At 40.6% G+C, this 22,215-nt stretch overlaps 1 protein-coding gene and 4 non-coding genes across 8 annotated transcripts in view; 2 read left to right on the top strand and 3 right to left on the bottom strand.

The window, feature by feature from the left end:
* The window catches only part of LOC117584740 (protein MLP1), an 81,182-nt gene that overhangs the window by 37,377 nt on the left and 21,590 nt on the right, over window positions 1-22,215 (top strand). The window contains exons 3-5 of one of the 4 annotated variants that reach the window (XM_034273814.1): window positions 2,136-2,284; window positions 14,865-15,002; window positions 20,569-20,751. In XM_034273814.1, the coding sequence (XP_034129705.1) occupies window positions 2,136-2,284; window positions 14,865-15,002; window positions 20,569-20,751 (470 nt within the window). Of the gene's footprint in view, window positions 1-2,135; window positions 2,285-12,811; window positions 13,139-14,864; window positions 15,003-20,265; window positions 20,442-20,568; window positions 20,752-22,215 lie in introns of those variants that run through there. The other 3 variants (XM_034273817.1, XM_034273815.1, XM_034273818.1) reach the window with 3 other exon arrangements.
* On the top strand, window positions 16,892-16,962 carry Trnag-gcc. Its single transcript has one exon. It is a non-coding gene; the product is annotated as a tRNA-Gly (tRNA).
* Window positions 17,534-17,604, bottom strand: Trnag-gcc. The gene has a single exon. It is a non-coding gene; the product is annotated as a tRNA-Gly (tRNA).
* Trnag-ccc lies at window positions 17,857-17,927 on the bottom strand. The gene has a single exon. It is a non-coding gene; the product is annotated as a tRNA-Gly (tRNA).
* On the bottom strand, window positions 18,220-18,290 carry Trnag-gcc. Its single transcript has one exon. It is a non-coding gene; the product is annotated as a tRNA-Gly (tRNA).

Raw genomic sequence — 22,215 nt, 5'->3', positions numbered from 1 at the left:
TTTCATTAATAATGCATTTTAATTACGTACCATTGCAACAGCAAAAGCTCAACAGTTCCTCGACACCCGTTTGCACTCTGTCTGTGGTTGGAACGATTGGTAGGGAAATGGGATTGAGATGGCTATGGGTACGATATAATAAATATTTATAACAACAACATCACAAGTTTAATGCGATGAACACACCACAGACATTGGTGTGGTGTGCTATTTAAAATTTACAATTTGTTTATACCGCGAGGAGGGCTTCTGTCTGCCGCCCTCCCTCTATACTTTCTCCCCTTCTCTTTCTGTTTAATCGATTCTTTCGCTCAATTTCCGCACCATGTTTAACGCTTCAGTGGACTGTGCAGCGTGTCGATGGGTTCGTTTTTTATATTTTTACATAATTAAATCTATTTACCGGTCAGTCGGAGCCCCCCCCATCACCATCCTCTCATTCAGTCGTGCTCTACTCTGTTTCCTCCTGGAATTAGGTTTAGATAATGTCTAAAACGTATCTAATTATTCATTACTCGCACTTGTTAACTGCATTTTCTGAACTCGTTTCTTGGTTTTTTTCTTTGCTCTTGTTTGCGGAAGTTTTCGATTTTCTTTGAATGCCAGCTGGGGCTTGGCTGGCGGCTCGTTTAGGCCTGGTCAAGGCGGTGCCTTAAAAGGCACAAACGGGTGACACAGAAAGCAAACCTTGGCAGTGAAAATATTGCCAAATGGTAGCCTGGGCTTGGCTATAAACAATCTTTGTTTTTGCAGCAAACAACTAATGCCTTGGCATAGTTTTCGCAGAGAAATTGATTTTCCGTATCTTAGTTTTTTTCTTCCTTTTAAGTTACCGACCAAAGGTAACATTAAATATTCATTAAATGCTATTGATTTACCAGAACAAGCGGTTTGCCCATGCTAGTTCATCGAAAACATTTATTTTTGAGCACAAAAACATTTGCTTTTCTATGCACATAAAAAGGGGAAGGAAGGGGCAAGCGGAATGTTATTTTGGCTTCCTATTTGCGTTGTTTTTGCTGAGTTTTAACTGTTACAGCAGGTACCAATTTAATTTAGTTATATTCTTCTCTACAATTCCCAATTGATCTTTTTTCTCTGTTTCTTTAAATATGTTTTAAACATGGGTGCTAGTTTTTCTGAGGCAACCACTTAAAGTTGACATATTTTTGCAATCATGTTTTGAAGCCAACCAACTATCTATACATCCACCGACAATCCATTATGCTGTGTGCACGCATTAACAACTTGATATAATTGCATTTAATTATGCTTCAAGAAATTAAATGAAGTGTCGTGAAAACAGCAACAGCGTTAGCGTAAAAAAAATATGAAAAATGTTTTGGCTGCTGGTTGACAAGTGCAACTGCAAAGCGACAAAACTACATTTTATTTTGCAGTACCCGCAGGATGCGCGAAGAAAAATTATAGTTATGTTGCCTTCCAGCGGAAACGCAGTTGGCAATGCTAATTCCTTTTGGCCATTCGCGCAAGTTTTTTCGTTGTTGCGTTTCCTGCTGCAAATTTTCATGTTTTTCTGTCTCTCTTTCTTTTGTAAGGTTTTCAATTAGCGAGCTGTCGGCGGAAGTCGTTGGTTAAAAATGCCAAAAGAAAAATAGCATTACAACGGCGACGAAAAGGAAATTTCACCCACTTAACCACCTCAAAAGGTGGTGCAATAAATTTCGGCTAGTTTTTTTACCCAATTGATTTTACGATTTTCACCTGTTTATATGTTTTTGTGATTGTGATTGCTTTACGGCGCGTGAAGAATTTGTTTTTTCCATAATTTCACAGCTTTGTGGCTTTCAAGTCGATGCAAGTCAAAAGTTTTGGAGTGTTGTAAAACCCAGAGAAATGTTTGAGAGAAAGGAAAGAAAACCGACAGTCGATCTAATAAGTGAACAATCTTTTATGTCCTTGATTTGTAAGCGAAATAAATACTATATGATTTTTAAGCTGGCAGTTATGGGTAATGGGGAAATTGTTTGTTAAATAATAACCTAAAAATGTGATTTTTCTGGATGGGTTTGAACAATCCTGGACCGAAGGAAAAAAAAGTATTTCTGAGAACTTAAGCCGTATCCAAAAATGCCATATAGTTAATAGATATTCTTTTATCTTTCTCCTTACAGTGGACACTCGTATAGCAAGGATAGCCACAAGTCCTCGCACAGTGATCTGCGATTGTTGTGCAGCGGTGATGTCACTGCCACTGCCACACAGGCAGCATCGTCTGCGTCTGGAAACGGCTCACCAAAGCTATTGGCAAAAACTCCGCTGCGTAAGTATTAATTTTGTTCATCCAATCACAAAAAGCATCACAAGCATCCATCAACCAAATCTATTCAAAGAAAACAAAATATCTTTAATTAATTTGTTGAAATCAAATTGTTAGCATATTTTATTGTTCAATTGTGTACATTTCACTTTACATGGCTGCTACAGAAGCATTTTATTTATACAGTATAAAAGTATGCTACACATTTTGAAGTATCCAAGATCACTTTTAAAGCTTAAAGCAGTGCAGTACTCCCAAGCAGTGCCAAGCAGTTGGCCTAAGCAGTTTTTGTTGCAGAAACATGTGCTTTGCCACATCTAAGAGATACAACGAAACTTGCTCTCGCCACAAGATAAACTTGGCTTCGAGAAGAAATAACTTTGAAGCCGCTAAGTAGAATGTTCAAAGTTTTAAGCCGCGAACCGGCTTTTTCCTACCAACTACCAGCTGGTTGTTAAGAGTATCGTAACCCCCATTGTGGCATGCGAGGGAGCGAGCTTTGTGTGCCCGAGTGTGCTCTGACCGTACTAGTAGATACAAATGTATCTGGAATCGATAAAACGGCATTTGCCTGCACTCTGTCTCTTGTGTGTTGTCTCTTCAGTCTGCTGCCGCTTTTTCTCTCGTTTACACGGGCTCCGTGTCTCTTATGTCTCGTTTTTTTGTGTTCGGTGTTTCTGGTGTCGGCGTGTTCTCCGTGATATTGATTAGATCGCGCTTTCGTGATCGACGGGGAAAATAATTACCAAAATTGGTCATGAAATAAGGCCGTCCCCGAAAAGTGCATGGTTGTGCGGTGTTACCAGTGTGTGATCAAAAATCAATCAAAATAAACACAAAAAATTATATCCAGACTCAATTGTGAATACGTATGAATCATCATTCACAGGTTTTATTCATTTGTTTGCCATTCAGACCGATTCAATTGACCCTTCACTGGGCTACCTCGTTTATATAATGTTCACCCCTATTTGTGCAAAACTTCTTAGCACAAAAAAAAAGGGAAAACAGGTTTTTCGCGCTACGTTTTCCATAGAATGCCGGTTTGGGTTTTGTTTTCGTTTCGAAAAGTGTACAAATGTTTTCAACTGAAACAAAAGCATCGTCTGGCATTTCAAGAGGCTAGCAAACATTCTGACCACCAGACGGAACCACTGAAAAATAAAACCCAACCAACCACCTTTCGAGTGCATTCCGTTTTTCGCCCTTGACGTCATTTTTCGGTATACAAATATCGGCTTTGTAGAGTGGCTTTTGCAGGGGGTATTTTCTTGTGTTTTTATGTTTGCAAAGCTAACAGTCCAGCATTTTATACCCTGTAGGTTCATGCCATTGAGTCTATAGGGCTGAACCTCACACTGTCAACTACCTCTAGTGATGTGCCAAGGGTGCCCAAACTTTCGATCAGTAAAGCCAGCCGCCATCAACATTTCGATTATTTTGTTGACATTGCCCAAAGTTTGTTTGATGAACTTCCAAAGTACAAATCGCATTAAGTTAGGCGCTCAATCAATCAATCAGTGGGTGCTCTGGATCCCGCCCTACGCTCACACCGAGGGCATTATTCTTAGCTGAGTTCTGGACTCGGCTCGCATTTTGCTGGCCATAAATTATGTTGGTTCCAGCGTCGTAATCAGTTTTGTTACAGTTTGTGGCCGGGCCGGCTTTCTCACGAACTTTTGCAAAAGACTGACTGAAACCATCTGAAGCCGCAAAATGGCTGTTGCCCTGGCTCTCCATTACCAGTTACCGTTAGCCTTTGTCGAATAGAACCTGTAAGATAAGAGGAGGCTAGGGAGAGAGAGGAGAAAGTTCATTTACCTATGCATCGCTGGAAACGTGCCTCTTGTTCAAAGTTTCAGATCAAACTTCATCAGCATTGAATGAGTCGAAGTCTGGGGGTGCTGACTCTGCCTGCCTACCTGGCCACAGCTCACGTTTGTCCAGGCCATGCAAAAGTTCTTTGTAATGTAATCCCCTAATGATTGGTTAATCCGCGGACGACAGGACTCAGTTGAAGCGGAGCTTTAAGCTGCTTTGAGATTCATATTCGGGGAGTGCTCAACATTCAAATGAGTTAATGATCTCATTAGGCAATGACATCAGTGTGATTGGAGTTTATTATGGGTTTTTTTTTTTGCTGTAGATAGGTACTGGTAAAAATATTAAACAGAACCCTAAATAAAGTTTAACATATTTTACTACCAGCGTAGAAATCTTTACCAAGTCTTAACAGTGTTGACAAATTCTTGATGGCTTAAATAGAATGTTAACATTAAATAGAATCAGAAGCTGTCTCTATCAGATTATATTTCCGCCCCAATGTAATCCGATCAGTGGGAAAGGAAATCATTAGTGGGCGTGCTACACTGCTTCCACACACAAAAGAATTCATCTTTCAGCGGATAAGAACCATAAAATATCATATGGGCAGCATTCCATTTCTAACCACTATGGAATGGTCTTTGAAGGTTTAATTTATGTTTTCCTAAGATCGTTATGTGATGTGGTACTGGCGTTTTCTAGATGCAGAGCAAAGTGCAAGAGGCGACACCTGTTTCCGGCCATGTCTACCTGGTTTCTTCTCTCTCTCTCTCTCTCTGTCTCTGTCTCGTGACTTGTCTCTCCATTGCCTTTGGCCATGTGTGTCTCTGAGTCTCGTAGAAGCTGCTTTGCTATAATTTTCATCAGAGTTTTCTTTGCTCTGTTCTGCGCTTGACGTGACGCTAGAAGACAACCAACATTTTTTTCAGAGCGACTCTTTTCTTAATTTTCACTCGACGTGCTGGCATGCTTTTGTGCTTTTTACATTATTATTATCATATTTGAATTTTTTCGCTGGCTGTCTCTTTCATTTGCCGCTCTGTCTGTCTGTTTTTATGCACAATCCTGCCTGGCTTGACGGGGCAGGGCAGAAGCAGCTCCCCTTTAGGGAAGCTTCTCTCCTGGGTACGGTACGGCTTGGTCTCTTGGTGCCGTCCGATGTCTGCTTTGAAAAAGTCTTTTGTTTGCTTTCATTTCACTCTACCTCTACCCCTATCTCCATCTCCATCTCTCACTCCCTCTCTCTTTCTGGGGCGCTTAATAATTATGTGGGAAATTCGCAAAATAATGCTAGACAGAAATACGACTACTACGAGTGTTTTTTGTTGTTGTATGGGTGTTTCTTTTCATTTTCCATGGCTTGTTTCTGTTTCGTTTCGTATAATTCGCTTAACTATGCGAGAAAGTGTTGTGGGCGTTATGTTGTAAAAATTATGCTGCAAAATACTACGAATGCAACAGCAACAGCCAGAGCCAGAGCCAGAGCCACAAAATGAAATGCATTGAAATCGTATTTCGCCGACAACTTTTCAATTTGCCAACATTTTTGTAAAGTGAAGGTTGGGCAAAAACTACAGCCCAGCAAGAAACAAAAAAGTTGAATTTCAATCAAGGAATTTTTCAGCATGAAATGGCAGGAGTGAAGAAAAGTTTTATCAAGAAACGAGGGTGAGAAATGTGCGGCAAAACTTACAGAAGGATGAAAAGTTTTCGAGCAATGGAAATGCAGATAAAGTGTGGGAGCAACGGTGTAAATGTGTAAAGAATTTAGTAATTAATAAATAAATATTAATAGTTTTTCAAATTGAGTCTTAATAGGAAATAGTTTGCTTTTTATAATCTTTAAATTTTCCTTTCTAAAAATGTTAAGCAAATGCTTTGGGGCATGGCAAACTCTTAGATTACAGAACGATAGCAAACCCAACCCAACCGTAGCAAATCCATAATGATCAGCGATCATAATAGTATCTTTCTCTTTCTACAAGTTTAACCCTTCGGGTCGTATGCCTCTTGGCCATAATTCCGCAAAGACTATCGATTACCATAATCTCTCTCTCTCTGGTGACCACCACACAAATTGTTACCCTTTTGGTTTTTTTTTTTGGCTGGAACAAACCCCTCCCGAAAAATAAGTATCTCAAGATTGCTGTCAACTTTCACTTGATATTTGCGTTGAGTGCACTTTTGTTATAATCGTTATGGTATTGTTGTCCGAGTGCTGCAGTGATGTTTTTTTATTTTTGTTTTTGCATAATGTAGTATGGCTTTCTTTATTGAATAAGAAACGATCGCGAAACACTTTTCATTTTGGCCATAATGAAGCGCTTATATGCCATGAAAACCGAAACGGGCCACAGCCAAAAAAAAAACACACACAAAAACAAAATCAGTTTTCATCAGCTGTTTGTGCTGGGACCAACAAATTTCCTCTGGTCACTGAACCAATTCCAATTCCTATTCCTCTTTCAATTTCGATTCCATTCGAAGCTAACTAAGTTGAACAGAAAACGCGGTGGATGTTGCTGTTGTTGTTGCTGTTGTCGGCGTTGCACGTTTGGACGATGTGTTGATAATGTTGACGACGACTGCATGTATTTGCTGTGGCTGTTGTCGCTGTCGGCTGTTACTGTTGCTTCGACGGTTGTATCGCATTTCAATTCTAGCGTGTCCAAAACGCCCGAGACTCTTTTGCCGCTGTCAGTTTTAACGAGCAGTTTTTCTTTCGTGTTTGGTTTTGTTTCTCTAGCGCCAACATTAGATTCTATATACTCTGCAATGTAAGAGTGAAGTAGCTTGCAGGTTTGCATGGTGTGTTATAAAGAAAAACATTGAAGACTGGTCTCTCACTGCTTTTTGTTTGGTAGAGTGAAGGCAATGAGCCTTAATGGGATAAACATCTTTGAAGATCATGTTCAACATGAGCATTATGAGGTCTTAATCTTAGACAATAGTCCATTAATCATTTTTAAATTTACTTTCTGGTTTATTAAACAATTCTTTTGGAGTGAATCATCCCATGATGTATTATTATTTAGTCTTTTTATGATACTCTCTCTAGCAGCTTCATTGAAAGTGTTCAAATCAGGGATTAAAGCTATAATTTTGTAGTTTTTTAATTTCGAAATCCTCGTAAAAGAAACTATTCTTCAACTGATTTGAAATGTCTGACAACAGGATTTACTTGAAGCTTTCTGATATCGTTTTACTACTCGCTAATAAGTTTTCCCCCTGCTGTTTTTATTACACTTTTAATAGGGTATTTCCTAGTCATTATCGGAGCCAAAGTCCACAATTCTCGGATTCACCTGCATTTCGGTGTTCTTTTGTGTGTTGATTGATCGTAGCAGTTAAAGCTAAGGCAGCAGGTGGACAAAGCTTTTTCCGTTGAGTTGTTGAATGTTTAACGGCAGGGAGAGAGCCACAGAGACCCACAGACCTCAAGATAAGAGCCCCACAGACCCGATGATGTCTGTTTGTTGGGGAATTGACCTCACCGTTGGTTCCATCTCTACAGCAACACGAACACGAACGCATTTGTGGCTAATTTGCATATCAAAATAAGCCAAAAAAAGTCTTACAAATGTGAGTGAGACGGTGAGTCAATTAATGGGCAAATGCATTTCCTCTATGCAGAGTCATAAAGTGCATTAACCCACTGAATCCACCTAACTTTCAGCTTAATTCAATCAATTAATTGGGTCGTTAGAGTCGCTCAACTTTTATCACACACTTCCTGTGGCCCAGTCACGTAACTTCAAGTACGACTACGAGCCCGAGCCCGAGTCCGAAGTGGAAGAAGTACTTACACTAACAATTGTCATTCAAATGTGTATTTAATGACACAAACTCAACCCACTGGCCCCAGAGTCCTCAGTGCCCAGTGCCCAGTGCCCAGTCTTCAGACACAAGTCGCCGGGTGCCAAAGTTTCTTTTTGGGGGTCGCACGTGCGGTCGCTTAAAAAATATTGTTAGAAAACCGGAAGCTTTTCATAGGCCCTCATCAATAATCCCCAGTCGCTGTGGCTGTCATTCATTAGAGCTCCAAGTACATTCACACTCTTAGACACACAGAAAACGTTTCGTTGTTGTCTAATGGAAATCTCGTTGACGGTTTTATCAGGTGTCACACAATTCGTTGGCCCCAATATAAATTAAACTCTTTACATGACTGAGCAGGTTTGTGTAGCTTTAAAGTCTCCGTAGATAGTGCTGGTGGTTTATTATGTTTAACAGATTGAACTGATTTGATTAAGTGCTTGGAGATTGTTGATGGGTTTATGAGAGAAAATGTGGAGAATACTGCTCGTATTTTATATTAGAAAGACAAATATTGGGACATATCTGAAGAACGCTGAAAGTTATATGTTTTCCATTCAAAATTGTTGTAATATTTAATGAAAAGTCATTTCCACTTTATTCCCACCCAAATCATTGGCAGCGCATTTTGCCTTATTTTCATACTCATAATTTTCATATTGTATAACATTTTACGTAATCATCCCCCGTCCAATCTTATCCATCAGTTGCAAAATGATTTGGCTTTGTTTATGGATGAATACTGAGAAAGCAACTTGTTTGTTGTCTGTGAGTTATTCCTATCGCATATAGTAGAACCGTCTGGCTTATTTGCACAAATTGACCAAATTAGAGGTAAACTGATGTCGACAGCTCAATTAGACAACAAAACGAGGCTACTTGGAAGAAGCAAATGGCAACCTACTGGGAGAATGGCCGACTGGAAATAAGGCGAATGTTGGCTTAATAAATTCACACATTTGCCTAATGCCATTTAGCCCCAAAGAAACTGCTAAAATGCCAACACAGACCCTCATACATATATGTACATATGTATTTATGCATCTAAAAAATCTGTGCATGTGTAGGCACTTGCTTAATGAAAATAATTTTAAAACAAATTGCCGCCACTTGCGCTCACTGCAGTCAGTGTGCCCCAAAGTGTGCCAAAATAAAAAGAAATTGTGGATAAAAAAAATGAGTGCTTTTCAGCCCCTCTCAAATGCAGCCCCGGGGCCAAACGACAGTGTTTTAAAAATAAAATTGCATTATGAGTGCATTTTGCATTTCTATTTGCCTTTCCCCCTCTACTTCCCTCCTTTTTGTTACATATAAGTAGCAGCAGAAGGCAATAAAAGTCTCGCTGTATCTGGGAGATAGCTAGACCTGGGGTGTACTTGGTGGCAATGGAAAATTGTAGTGAAAATGGTAATGCCGAGGGAATGTAGTTTGAAAATAATTATGGGGAAAGTTTTCATTTTGCTTTGTGTAAAATTATAATGGAAATTAGCCTTTATTATTTCTATTACTTGAGTGGAACTGTTCTAAAATTGAATTGAAAACATATCTTTATTTTTTGAATTAAAAATTTGTAGTCATTATGCATTTACATACAAATTCTTTGAACTTTCTAAAATCATTAAGAAGAAACTAGACAAAATCTGTCCCAAAAGTTGCCGCTACTTCTGCCACTTTTTCCAACCGTTTCTTCTTCCAATCATCTTTTGCATATCTTTCCATTCTAGTTCCTAAATATGTATAAGCTCTGGCCGACCCATTTAACGAGTTACAGGGTATCAGGCCCACACTCATTCGCTCACTCAAACAAAAATCTATGCCATCATCGTCTAAATTTGTCTTTTGGCCCAGCGCCCTTTTTGTTAAATTTACTGGAGCAAATAAAAGCAGGCAGGGAAAACCATTTCAATGACATCGTTTTGGCAATTTAAACTACATTTTATGTGGGTTTATGTCTCAGTTTTTCTTCGACTGAAATTTAATGCAAAATTTGCATTATATGCCGGCACAACATGCGATGCAGTTTAATGATTGTTTATTTCGGATCTGCATGGGGTGCGCTCTGGTCAGTTTTTAGGACCCCATTTTAAGAGTTTACTTTGGTGTTTTGCATGTGCAAAACATTAATAAAAAGTAGAAATTCCTTTTTTTGTTTTCTTTTGTGTGCGGTAATTGTTAATTTTTTATTGCCCGATTCGGTTCGGGCCATAGTTTTGTCCGAGGAGTCCTGCACAAACGCTCTTCTTCGGGGAGCAATGAACCCGTAATTTATGGACATTTTTTATGCGGCCATATAAAAAATCATATAAAAAATGGGGTCCATTGCGGAGTTCGAACAGTTTGAAATGAGTCGATGGATTCATTGGGAGCAATCATTGTTTTTATGTCCCTCTGGGGGCGGATAGTGTGAAGCCATAAAAAATAGCTCTTTGGGATTTGCTTCAATTTGTTTAATCAGAGGGATTATACTAGTTGAATGGGGTCTTAAATTACGCAAAGAGATTGAATGGACTACATTTAAATTGAAGCTGTGCTGAAAGCTTTATTTTCATTTTAAAAGATATTAAACTCCACTTTTTTACCGTTTTCACCACTGAACCGGTTAGTTTTATTTTTAGTCTGTTAATTTACATAATAACCGCTTGGCGTGTCCCTCTTTGCCACTGCCTCCCAACATCTTTGTATGCACTTGCCACTTGCTACCATTGCCATATAAATTATGTATATTTATGCTCACCTTCGTTATGCTGTCGTCGTCCACCACGTTGTCGTGGTAGCTGGAGGAAGTTCCTTTGGGCACTGTCTCTTTCGATTAATTGCTTTTGCAGCTTCCGCTGCTTTTCACCCACCTGAACGCAGAGACAGAGTGAAGCAGAGAGAGAGCTTTCCAATGAAAAATGTACACACGCCACGCCCACGCGGCAGCAGAGGCCAACTTTTAATTGAAAGTCAAATTCAATTTTTGCATATTAAATTAAATGGAGCCCGCAGCAATTGCCTCCTCAACTTTCGGATCATCGGGCTGCGCTGCCAGGCGCAGAGTTCCAGCAAAAGTTCATCAAGTTGCCCTTGAGTTACATGCATACTCGTATATCCCCCACTTCCGTTTCAAAAGATGTCGGGCATTCGGGAGAACTTCCGGCATTCGAGGTCTGACATTTGGTATTGAATCTCGTTCGTGCTCAGTCGTGTGAATTATGCACTCCAAGTCCTCCATTTGACTGGGCCCTAAATTAGAGCCAACGAAACAATAAAATCTAAGATATCTCGCTGCACTCTCTGCACAGCCAAACATTTGACACCTTTTCGTGTTTCAGTTTGGGGGCTAATTATAGTTCGCCTGGTCGTCTGACATTTGCAGGGGCTGCCAGGCCTGACAGACTGCCTGGCCCGGACTGTCCCGACTATCCCAACTGTTCCGACTGTCCCAATGGCTCTGACATGCGGTGACTAAAGAGGCCGTCGCTGCTATTCATAGCATTGAGGTTGCGCTTCGTCTGCCAAACGGAACAACACACTGCGATATTTATACCCCGTACTCCCCAGACTCTCCATGCTTCTGATAGATGCTTGGATACTGGGGCGATGATCTTTACTGGTTTACCTGTCCATCCATTAACGTTGGGATTGCTGTTGCCAGACGATCAGTCGAGAGAAATCCTTAAACCTACTGTAGGTTTCCCGAGTAGTTTTCACAGTAGCTCTTTTCCACTGTTACATTCTCTGTTAACCCAAAGTCTGATGCAACACTGAATTTGATTTATTCGTTAACCACTAATTATTCATATCCAACAAAAAACACCATTACTTCACTGCAGCCCCACTGAGCCAGGGAATATATTTCTGCTGCCTTTTTCCAGCCCACTGGGAAATGTGTGGCTCTTTTTCGAACGAGGTAGTGTTCCACATTCAAATGCTGGGCCACAAATCATGGCGTGCAATTTGTCAGCTCATTTCGTTTCAGGTTTCATTATGGCTTGCTTTTGTTAAGTTATGATGACATTCAAACCTGTCAGCGGCTCCCATCCAAAGAAAGAGGAGTGGGGTGGAGCATCACTCCCTGGTGGCACTTGTTCTCCGCTCACTTGAAGATTTATATGGATTGTGTTGCAATTGTTTCCAAAGCACCATGCCATGCACCTGCTCCACTCAGATACAATATTTCTTTTGCGTTTTGGTCCCGCGGCATCGAAAATTGAGGTCGCTTTGTCGTCGCACAAGTGTCTTCTCGCAGGCCATTTATCATTCTCGTTGCGAAATTCAGCCGGCAGTTAATCCAACATTTAGTTTTGCACACAACTGATCTGGGACTCATGCTCAATTAAATACAAAATGATTTTTATGGCAGGCGTGTAGAGTGTTTTGGCTATTTCTGATTTGTGTGTCTAGGTTGTTGGCACCATAAAAACATTCTCCGAATGCCCGCCTGCGTTTAGCATGTGAAAAATGCCATACAAAATGAAGCAGAGCATCCCATGGATGTTGGGCGCCATTAAAATAATTTAATTAAAAGCCACAACTGCAGTTGTGGGTGGGAAAAGAGTCTGTCTGCAGTCACTAGAGTGGGGTGCACAGTCCAAAATGTACAGGAGGGAAGTCAGTTTAATGAGGCGGCTAATTGAATCGGTTAATGGTCCCCCAAGTGAATGGCAATTAAATCTAACCATTATAAATCCATTCAATGTCAACTGCAGTCCACACAAAAGGAAAATACTTTGCCTAACTTAAACTTCAACCATTCAAAATGTCAACCTTGCGTTAATCTCAGAGCATAAATTGTTTTGCAAAAAAGAAAAATGTAAAGGAAAATATATAGTAAAGCAAAAAAAAATCTACACAAAATGCATTCAAGCGGCAATTGTCAACGGCAACATCAAATTAAATCTACCGCCATCGCCAACGTCTGGAGATTGTGCGCGGGTGTAGCCTTCGTCCCTGTCTCCGTTTCCGTCTGCTCCGCCACCGCCGACAATCGTTGATGCATTCGAGAGCCTGTGAAAGTGAAATCTCAAATCGTGATATCGATCAGACAATACTCCGCATATAATACGCACACACACTCGAGAGGAAAACTCTTACGTGCCGCAGAAAAAATGGGTGCACACAGCTCGAAGGAGAAACTGTCGCGCTCCTATTCCGAGCGCTACATCCACTCACAGATGATTGAGCGGGAGCGCTTTGGCAGCTTTGGGAAGCGTTCCACCAAAGCCCAGACGAAAGGTAAGTGACGGCGGCAGGGTATCAGGGGAGCTACGTACACCCATGTATGGGTAAATGCTAATCCGATTTGACTGGGGTGTAATGAAATAAGCCCACATGGCGGGTAAAAACGGTTAAAGTGGTTTAATTTATAAAAGACTTCAATGCCACTCAGAGTAAATGAAAAGGGAATTAAAGGGATACAAAATTATCAATGGATTTTCTTTAACATTCAGCTGAGGACAAACATAGAACGTTGAATCGTAAAGCCCTTTACAATGTGTTCCTGGTTAAAAATAATTACTTAAAATTCTGCAAAAGACACTTTCATTTAATCTCCACATTTAAATTGCAAATGTACTAAAAAAATGGACTATAACCAACAGGAGATCCGCAAATTTCCATTTAGCGCTGGTAAAGTTTGTCCTTTCCGCCACTGTAAAACTATTTGGCATGCCACATGCTGTCTGCTGGCTGTGGTATGGCTTATCGTTGCTGATAAAAGCCCCATAAGGATTACGTGACTCGGCGCAATGCGCTTTGGTTTTCACAGCGGCAGATAAAAGTTTTCCATTCGGCCTAAGCTGGGCGTGCAACTTTTTTTTCCCTGTTTTCCCAGTGTCCATGTCCAGCACAATTAGCCGACAGCTAAAAATAAAATTTATTAGGTTTTCCCTGCTGCTGCTGCTGCAGCTGCTTCTGCTGAGGAAATGCATTTCTGTTGGCTTTAGCACGGCTGATTGCCGCTCCTGGTTGTGCCCCAGAGCAGCTACAAATTATGTCTAACAAGTGCGAGGTCTGTGCCTATGGCTGGGGCCATTCATTGAGTTGAGGCCCAACAATGAAACCTCGTTAAGGGGGGAACCCGGCGTGAACTTGAATCAAAGTTGATTATTGTGGTGAGGAGACACGATACTTACCAATAAAATATGATATGATTGTGGAAAAGTAATTTAAGTTTGATGGATCATAGTTACAACAAATCAAATCATTCGTTTGCTTTCATTCATAAAAGTATACCAGGAATTCACAATTATATGTACTTCATTTCTTTGTACAATTAGCTAAGGCTCGAGAGCTCTTTTGCAGAGGCAAGAAAGTGGCTTGATTAGAGTGGAGTGTTCCTTAGTTTTCTATTTCCCCCATCTAAAAATCATAACGATTCCTTCATTCATTCTTTCGAAAACTTAAGTGCACTTTAAAACTCAATAAACAGAGCCCAGGGCTCTGCTCTCATCTGGAACTCAGTCTCCCACCACCGAGTAGCAACTTAATAGATTCATGCACTCGCATAATATAATTTCACCCTTTTTTTTCATGCATGTTTATCCAACAAGTTTTATCATGGTCTCCATGCAGTGAGCAAGGGGGTTTGGGGTGCAGACACTTCAATTATGGAAACGCTTTGTTTTAATCCACAAAACATTGTAAATGCAAATAGCCCCAAAACAGGGGCAAGGACCCCCAGCTGGGAAGAGGAAAACAATTTATGAAATTTGAAGAGTGTGTTGTTTCTGGGGGGACTACGAGTACGAGCACATAACTCTCCTTTCAACCCAACCTAACAAAATCCACAGAAAAACACCAAGACAAAAACACTTCAAAGCCTCGCGTTGTCTGGCAACGTGTTCCCGCATAAATTATACATCATCATCATACACATATTGATTGCTTGCAGAGACACAAAAGTATTTTACTTGGCATTTTTTGTTCACACCCGTCTCCCCATGTCGTTTGTCATTTGCAGGAGCTGCCAAAAAGCGTGATGTGCGCAATCTGAGCATATCGCCAACCGATCTGGGCCCGCCGCCAAAGACCCAACAGACCGCCAAGGGACAATCCACACGCAGCAAATCATCTGCAACGACCACGCCTACATCGATACGTAAGTGAACAATTTCAATACTTCCCATAAAAAATGTAAATTATGAACGAGTAATAGATATGGTCATATATTCTGCAACGTGGTAGGCACTTTTAGATTGCTTTTCATTGATTGCTGGCATAAATATATTATTACCCATAGATTTAGTCAGATGAATCTTCTTTGACCCCATTATACCATGTACATTGAATGCTAAAGAATGAATGAATAAAACTTAGCTACACTTTTTCTTCCGAGAGAGATGTGAAAGGAAGATTTCCTTTCAGAAGACTGTGCCACAAGAATGTTCTTTCCCTTAGTCTTTGAAGTAGGAAATTTAAAGTTTTAATATGGAAAAGCAATAATAAATTGTACTTTCAAGTACGTTAAGAATATTTTCGTAGAAAATACGCAGTCATTAGGTTTTCCCACATTATTGTAAACTGGGTTTGACTCTTAAAGAATGAATTGTAGCTAACATCTGCCATTAAACCTGCCATCAAAGCTCAGGCCCTCTCTGGACTCTCACAGTCGTCACCTGTCAAAGTCTTTTTGCAGCTTCTGTGAAATCCCACTTGAACTGTGTCAACTTTTGTGTGGAATCGCCTTCTGTCTGGCCCACCTCTCCAGCTCTAGGAAGAGTTATATGCGAATTCATTGCTCAGGTGAGATGCTCAACTGGTTGCGCTCGATGAGTTTGCTGAAATGGCAGGGCCAGAGTGAGCCCGCCTCACCCTATCAATGTGTCGTGTCCAGACCGGCATGAGCCCGCTATATTTCAATTTAGGGCGTGTCTTAGATCTCAGTGTCCGCTACTCGCGCAGCTGGCAAGAGAGGAAAACACTTTAGCTCTCGATTCCCACAGTTAACCGTAAGGAAAAGCCGGAAAATCTGAGAATGGGGCATGGGACAGCTGCCAGCTGCCGAGGTGTCCGCCACGCAGCATGTCCCGCAAGCCTCAGCTCCAGAGGTAATCTGTGCGAAATGTGCTGGAAATTGTGCACAAATTTGGCATCGTTGACTCATTCCAGTGACTCATCCTGGCAACTGACAAGACTGAGGTAATGATTTCACTGGGCCAGATGTGCGAATGCTGTAGATTTATTATTGAAGTTCTTGCAGAGATGATCTGAAGAGTTCTTCGGAGTGAACCAGTGGGGCTTCAATGTCTTTGTTTTGCTACAGCTAAAACATATACATACATACTCGTACACACATGCACATGTAAATATTTCTTTTTTTTTTGCTAAGAATTTTTCAGTACTAATTGACTTGTGCGTATATGTCTGTCGCATAATTAATCATAGTTCTGATGAGAAAAATATGATAATGATAAATTGTTTTGAAATACTTACTGATGAAAGAGACAAAAAAGAACTCTTGGAAAAATGTCAAGTGTATAGTTCTCTCTTTGTTCCTAACTATATTTGCGAAAACATTCCATTGGCACATGTTTTAATAACTGTAGTTTATTGTATGTATGCTTTTGGGTACCTGTATGTATTACATTACATATATTTAAAAATGTATGCATGAACATATGTTATTCTTCTTACGCCAATCCAACATTCTAAAGACTCTTCAAATGATTTATTTTTCAAAGAGATGATGAGGAACTCTTCATGTCAATCAGAAGCTAGAAGATGCTCTGAAATGTACATCTTCATTATTGCCACATGTTCAATTAATAATAATGTTCCAATGGCCTAACTCCATTATCTGATTTATTATACATATTTGGAATTTTCTATAATAGAAATTCCGTGACCCCATTCATACATTTCAACAACGAAAGTGGGCCAAACGAATACGGAAAACATGCATACATAAGTGCAGATATTTATGCTTGATCCACGCAACCACTGTGGCTCCTACATTAATATATACTATACGCCCTGGAACTGCCACAAGCATCGGTGGTTCAGTGGTAGAATGCTCGCCTGCCACGCGGGCGGCCCGGGTTCGATTCCCGGCCGATGCATCTGACTTTTTTGTTCGTTTTTTTAGCTACAAGTTTTATTACTTTGTTTACAGAGTCGTGAGCGAATGTTTGCAACTTTGCATAAATTAGCTTTAATAGGGAAATTCATTGTGTGGCCGCCCCTCCAAGGCAGCGCAGTTAAATTGCTCGAAATGTCGCAGAGTTGGAAGTCGTTAAGAGAGTGCCTGCCTCCTCCTTCGTGATCGCTGTCGCAGCATTCCCTAAGTAGGGCCCAGCCTCTGCCAATTCTATTTTTATGCGAAAGAGTCTTATTTAAAATTAGCTTTCGTCTCCCTTTCCCCGATCACTGATCTCAAGTGAATGCAGAGCTCCGCATGTAGTATTCGCATGCGCATGCTTATCAAGTTATTTTCACATCGCGGGGAAAACACAAAAGCGAATAAAAAACGAAGCTGAAACGTGTTTTGCATATTCAAATGCGCAGACTCTCTTGGCTCACCCTCGAGGCGGCTGGCATTTTTTCCACTAATTAAGATTTATTCAGCCAACATGCAATTTCATGCAATTAAAGACTTGAGAGATTTATCAAAATGGATCAAAAAAGTGTATATGCATCGGCCGGGAATCGAACCCGGGCCGCCCGCGTGGCAGGCGAGCATTCTACCACTGAACCACCGATGCTTGTGCGAAAAACAACCAAAATTTTCCACTCGACCCGGACAATTTGCCATTATCTCTGAAGAAGACTTGTAAGGGGCAAGCATAACCGGAATTAGTAGAGGTAACATAAAGGAAAAGCTTAGAAAAGCAGGTATTTGTCAGAGACACTTCGAAGGGATTTTATAAGTTTTAAAAATTGTGTGGAAATAAAGGTTATATGTCAGACTAATGTATAAGCAAACTTTAAAAAAAAAGATTAACAAAAATATTGTTTGCATCGGCCGGGAATCGAACCCGGATCACTCGCGTGGGAGGCGGGCATTCTACCATTGAACCACCGATGCTAGAATATATATTAAAATTCCAAAATATTTTAAACAAAATTATCTAGAGTATTTAAATTCTGCACTCTAAATGAACTAAATTCCAGGTGGTATACACTGGTATAGAAGTAATGACGCGCTTAAACGCGACTCAGAACGTTCCTCCTCGCTAAGCATAGAGTTCCTTTATTAGATCAATACAGTTCAATATAGTAGTACTCTCCAAAGAGAAGACATATCATCGTCTTTATAACAAAAGAAAAGCATGTTTATTGTAAAATATCAAATTACAAAAAGGAACAAAAAACTATTTTGCATCGGCCGGGAATCGAACCCGGGCCGCCCGCGTGGCAGGCGAGCATTCTACCACTGAACCACCGATGCTTGCATGCGAAGATCTTCCAGAAATCGTTTTACGAACGAAGTTAAATCTATTTTGAGGTAGACATGCTTCCCATACGTGCTATAGAAAAGTTCCACAACTTCGAAACTGTCATAAGCAACTAGGTGAACAGATAACAGGGGGTTCTATTGTTTGATCTTTCCCGGGTTCATTGTACCTCCCATCTCCCAACCAGAAGTAACCAGCACTCCCATAAAGAAAAGTAATTCCCGCTAATTGCACGCAGGTTGCTCGCTTTTGATCACATAATCGCAGCACTCTTCAGTATTCGATGGACACCTCTATGGGGCAAACGTGCCTGAAATAAACCTACACACAGTCTTTTGCTGTTGACCAACCCACACGTCTACCTGGCGCTTACTCTCATCAAGTTGGCAACAAAATAAAAGCGATATGTTCATTGGCATAATTTTGCAAGATCGATTGAATCGTCGGCATTTTCTCACCTCTTTTATCGCTGAGATACTTAGTGGCCCACGCACTTGAAGACTGCGTTCGGGAACAGATTAATCTGTGAGATCCGGTTACTTTACATGGTAATTGCTTACCGATGCCCCACGCGTGTTTAAGTTTCTTAAACGAAAGCAAAATCGTTACTCGATTAGAGCTCGTTACTGTTGAAGATCTCTGACATTGAACCTGCCTTCCGATTCTTGATCGTTGGGTTGTTTTTAGTTGTGTTTTTTAGAGCCCAGTCTGTGACATTGGCATTCGTGGCATTGTAAACTCTTTTTTCGGCATGGGCATGGGCACATACACTCGTTGACGTTCTCGAACAACTCTCATTGTTGTGTAGTTGGTAGTTTTTGCCGCCTAGACTTGTACTAGCCATTTATGGCTTCTGGCGCTGGCTTGTTTTTGCGGTTAGCATTGAAATAAAGCTCCTCCTCAGTTCCAGGCACGAGCACAAATTACCTAAAACAATATACGAGTACTGGGTGGATGTCCAAGACGGGTACCGGGACAATCCATGAGGTCAGCTTTGGCCAGCGGACAAAAGCAAGTTGTGTGCAGCAGCAAAAGAAAACAAAAGCAGCAAATTATGCTAATTGTTCAAAGAAACCTGTATCTGTATCTGTACCGTCTGAGAGCTAGAGGTACAAGATACAAAAAGAGAGAGCTGAACAGTTGACAGAACAAAGAGAAATCAAAGTCACTTAAGATTAAGAGAGAGATCGCTTGGCAGCATTTCAGCTAGAGACAGACTGCTTGGATACACTCTGGCAACATTAAAGCTCTCTTTGGCAACATTTGAGTACTGCTTGAATACGAGCACTGCTTTAACACTGCAAATCAGGTTCAGGCACTTGTCGCTTAACTTGTGCAAAAGTGCCCTCATTGTAATGCAAATTATTAAAGCGAACCTGTATTGTTTTATGATAATTATTCAAGCAATCCTGAATCCGTTTCGACGGAGACATATGTGTAAATATATTATAATTAGATTTGAAAGAGTAAACCACTATTCGCCTGACCACCAGTAACAATCAGTTCGAACTGCCTATAAGCACTGCTTTTCGACTGCTTGCCATGCTGAGACACTTAATCTGGACCAGAAACAGGTGTTTCTGTTTTTAGCATGCATTCCTCCTTGGTTGCACCTTACGTTGCACGCTGAAAACGGAAACTGGTTTTCTTTTGATTTCATTAATTTGGTCAAATTATGACATGCTGTTGCCTGTAACGCGGAATCTGAATCGGGCTGTGGCTCGCAAAAACTCGCGCTTGGTTCTTTTGCTGCGCTCCCTGCCATTTGCCGGCTCAAGTGCATTGATAGCCTGAAACCAGAAATTTCTTGCTTGGAATATTATCAGTTTGTTCCTTCAGCATGCCATGAAATACATTTTAGACGTGTGAGTTCATTCGGCACTCAAAAAATGTAAATGTAGTTTTAAAAGCATTACAAAATTCTCATGTTTGGCGTTCTCCTCAACTGTGTACTTCCATAGCCTTACTGGACCTTCAACTTGTTCCATTCTTGTTCTTGGCTCGGTTGATGTTCTAAAATAAAAAAAATCACATATAAATCATGGGTTTCGTAGCTATATTTCGAAGGGTTTTGCGCCGCAATAAATCTGATAAATGCATTGAGTCAAAAAATAGTTGGATAAACTTTATATCCCCAGCAGGCAGTAAGTTAACATATTTTTGGTCTTATCAATTTTTGTCAGCTGCCTAAAGGCATGCAACATCTTTTTTATCCATTTACCCTGGCTGAAACAAGAAAATGTATTCGATTTGTTTGTTTACTTATTCCAGAAAAACGCTTAAATGGAACATCAACAGCAGCAACCCCGGCTTCAGCGAGTATTAGTAACAACACCAAGGGCGCTGCCACAAAGTCTGCAAGTCCAACTGCAACACAAATCAAACAGCAATCGCCGCAAGCTAAACTTAAAATTGCATGTGTTAAGAGCTCCCCAATTGTTAAAATTTCCGAAGGTAAGTGTCAAAAGGTCGAACATAATAATTATAGTAGCAACGATGGCAAATCAAAATTGGAGCACTTCCAATCGATTGTAACCCCATTATTTGTTTCCTATTTCCCTTTTTCTGGGTGTACTTTTTTGTGGCGTGGTCGAACAAAGTGAAAGCATACGAAATTCAAGTCCAAAATAATTTCGTTACCAATCGAATTAATTTTTTTCGTACCCCATTGTTTGCCGTAAATTTGTGACTTCAAAAGCCCGTCACAATGGACTTGGAAAAAAAAAAACTTTTTCTGGCAATTGCAAAATGGACTCCTGGGGACAGTTTTCGACTGGCAAAGTTTAGGGCTTAAGAGTTGAGCAACTTTTGTAATTTATATTAATGCAGCTAATTAGCCATTTGGGGATAATATGCCTGAGCCACATGTCTGTCTATCTCCACACTGTTGGCCCTGTTTCGACACCTGTTCGAGTGCCTCGCATAGTTTTTAAATGGAAAAGTAACAATATTTCAGTGGGTTGATGTGCACAATATTTATGTGCGAGTCTGTGTGTACATTGATATTCCATTGGGGATGGTCTGAGTGTCATTAATATGTGGTGATTATTTTTTATGGGTCTCGTGTTTCGTCATATTGTTTTAGCATATTAGTTTATTAAAGACTTAGAAATCCCTGGTATCCCACGATCGTAGCATTAACTCAGTTGTTGAGTAGCCAGTAAATTAGCCAGCAACGTGCCAACTTCTTGCCTCACTCTTACAATGATCTCGCGCTCATGTTGTTGCCCCTCTGGTGCTTATATAATCGTGAGCATGACCCCCACACTAGATGGCAAGTGGTTCTACATAATGCCCCACACGCACAAGCAGTACCCTCTGTTTGACGCCTCCCTCTGGGTCTACCCACAAATGTCACTGCTTGTTTATGCCGCTACGCGTTGCCGCATTAACGAAATTTGCTTTGATGTTCAACGAGTTGGTGCTGCTATTGCTGCTGTTCTTGCCTCGCTTTTTTTTTATTCTGGGCGTTGGTGTGCATTGCCCCACCGTCCGCTCTACGCCCCTTTGCCAACCACTGCAATGTTTTGGCTTATTTCAAGTTAAATTGCTTGTTAAATGTTTTAATGCGAGTGAGTGACTGCCATCCTCACTTTTTGTGGGAACCTAAAAGCATGCTCAAACCACTTTCTTAGAGCTCTCTACGACTGCGTTCGAGTGTGTGTACAAATGTTTCTCTGACTATTTTATCAAATTTTATTTATTGCTTTCACACCAACCATTTGGGGGGAGTCGATCAATTAAGTTGTCATTTAGTTTTGATTGTGCGCGATTGTAGGGGCCCGCATGCGAAAAAGTTGTGGGAAAGTGCGGTTTCTATGTCAACGAATATTGAATACTCTTGTTTGATTGTTAAAGCTAGTGTTGAATGCCATGCTACCCTGTGGCAATCTAATCTATCTGGTGCTACGGTGTGTC

The sequence above is a fragment of the Drosophila guanche genome, unplaced genomic scaffold, assembly GCF_900245975.1.
Source record: "Drosophila guanche unplaced genomic scaffold, DGUA_6, whole genome shotgun sequence".
In the NCBI taxonomy this organism is placed as follows: Eukaryota; Metazoa; Arthropoda; class Insecta; order Diptera; family Drosophilidae; genus Drosophila; species Drosophila guanche.
The sequence above is the reverse complement of the archived record's forward strand: the minus strand, read 5'-3'. Positions and strand labels throughout refer to the sequence as shown.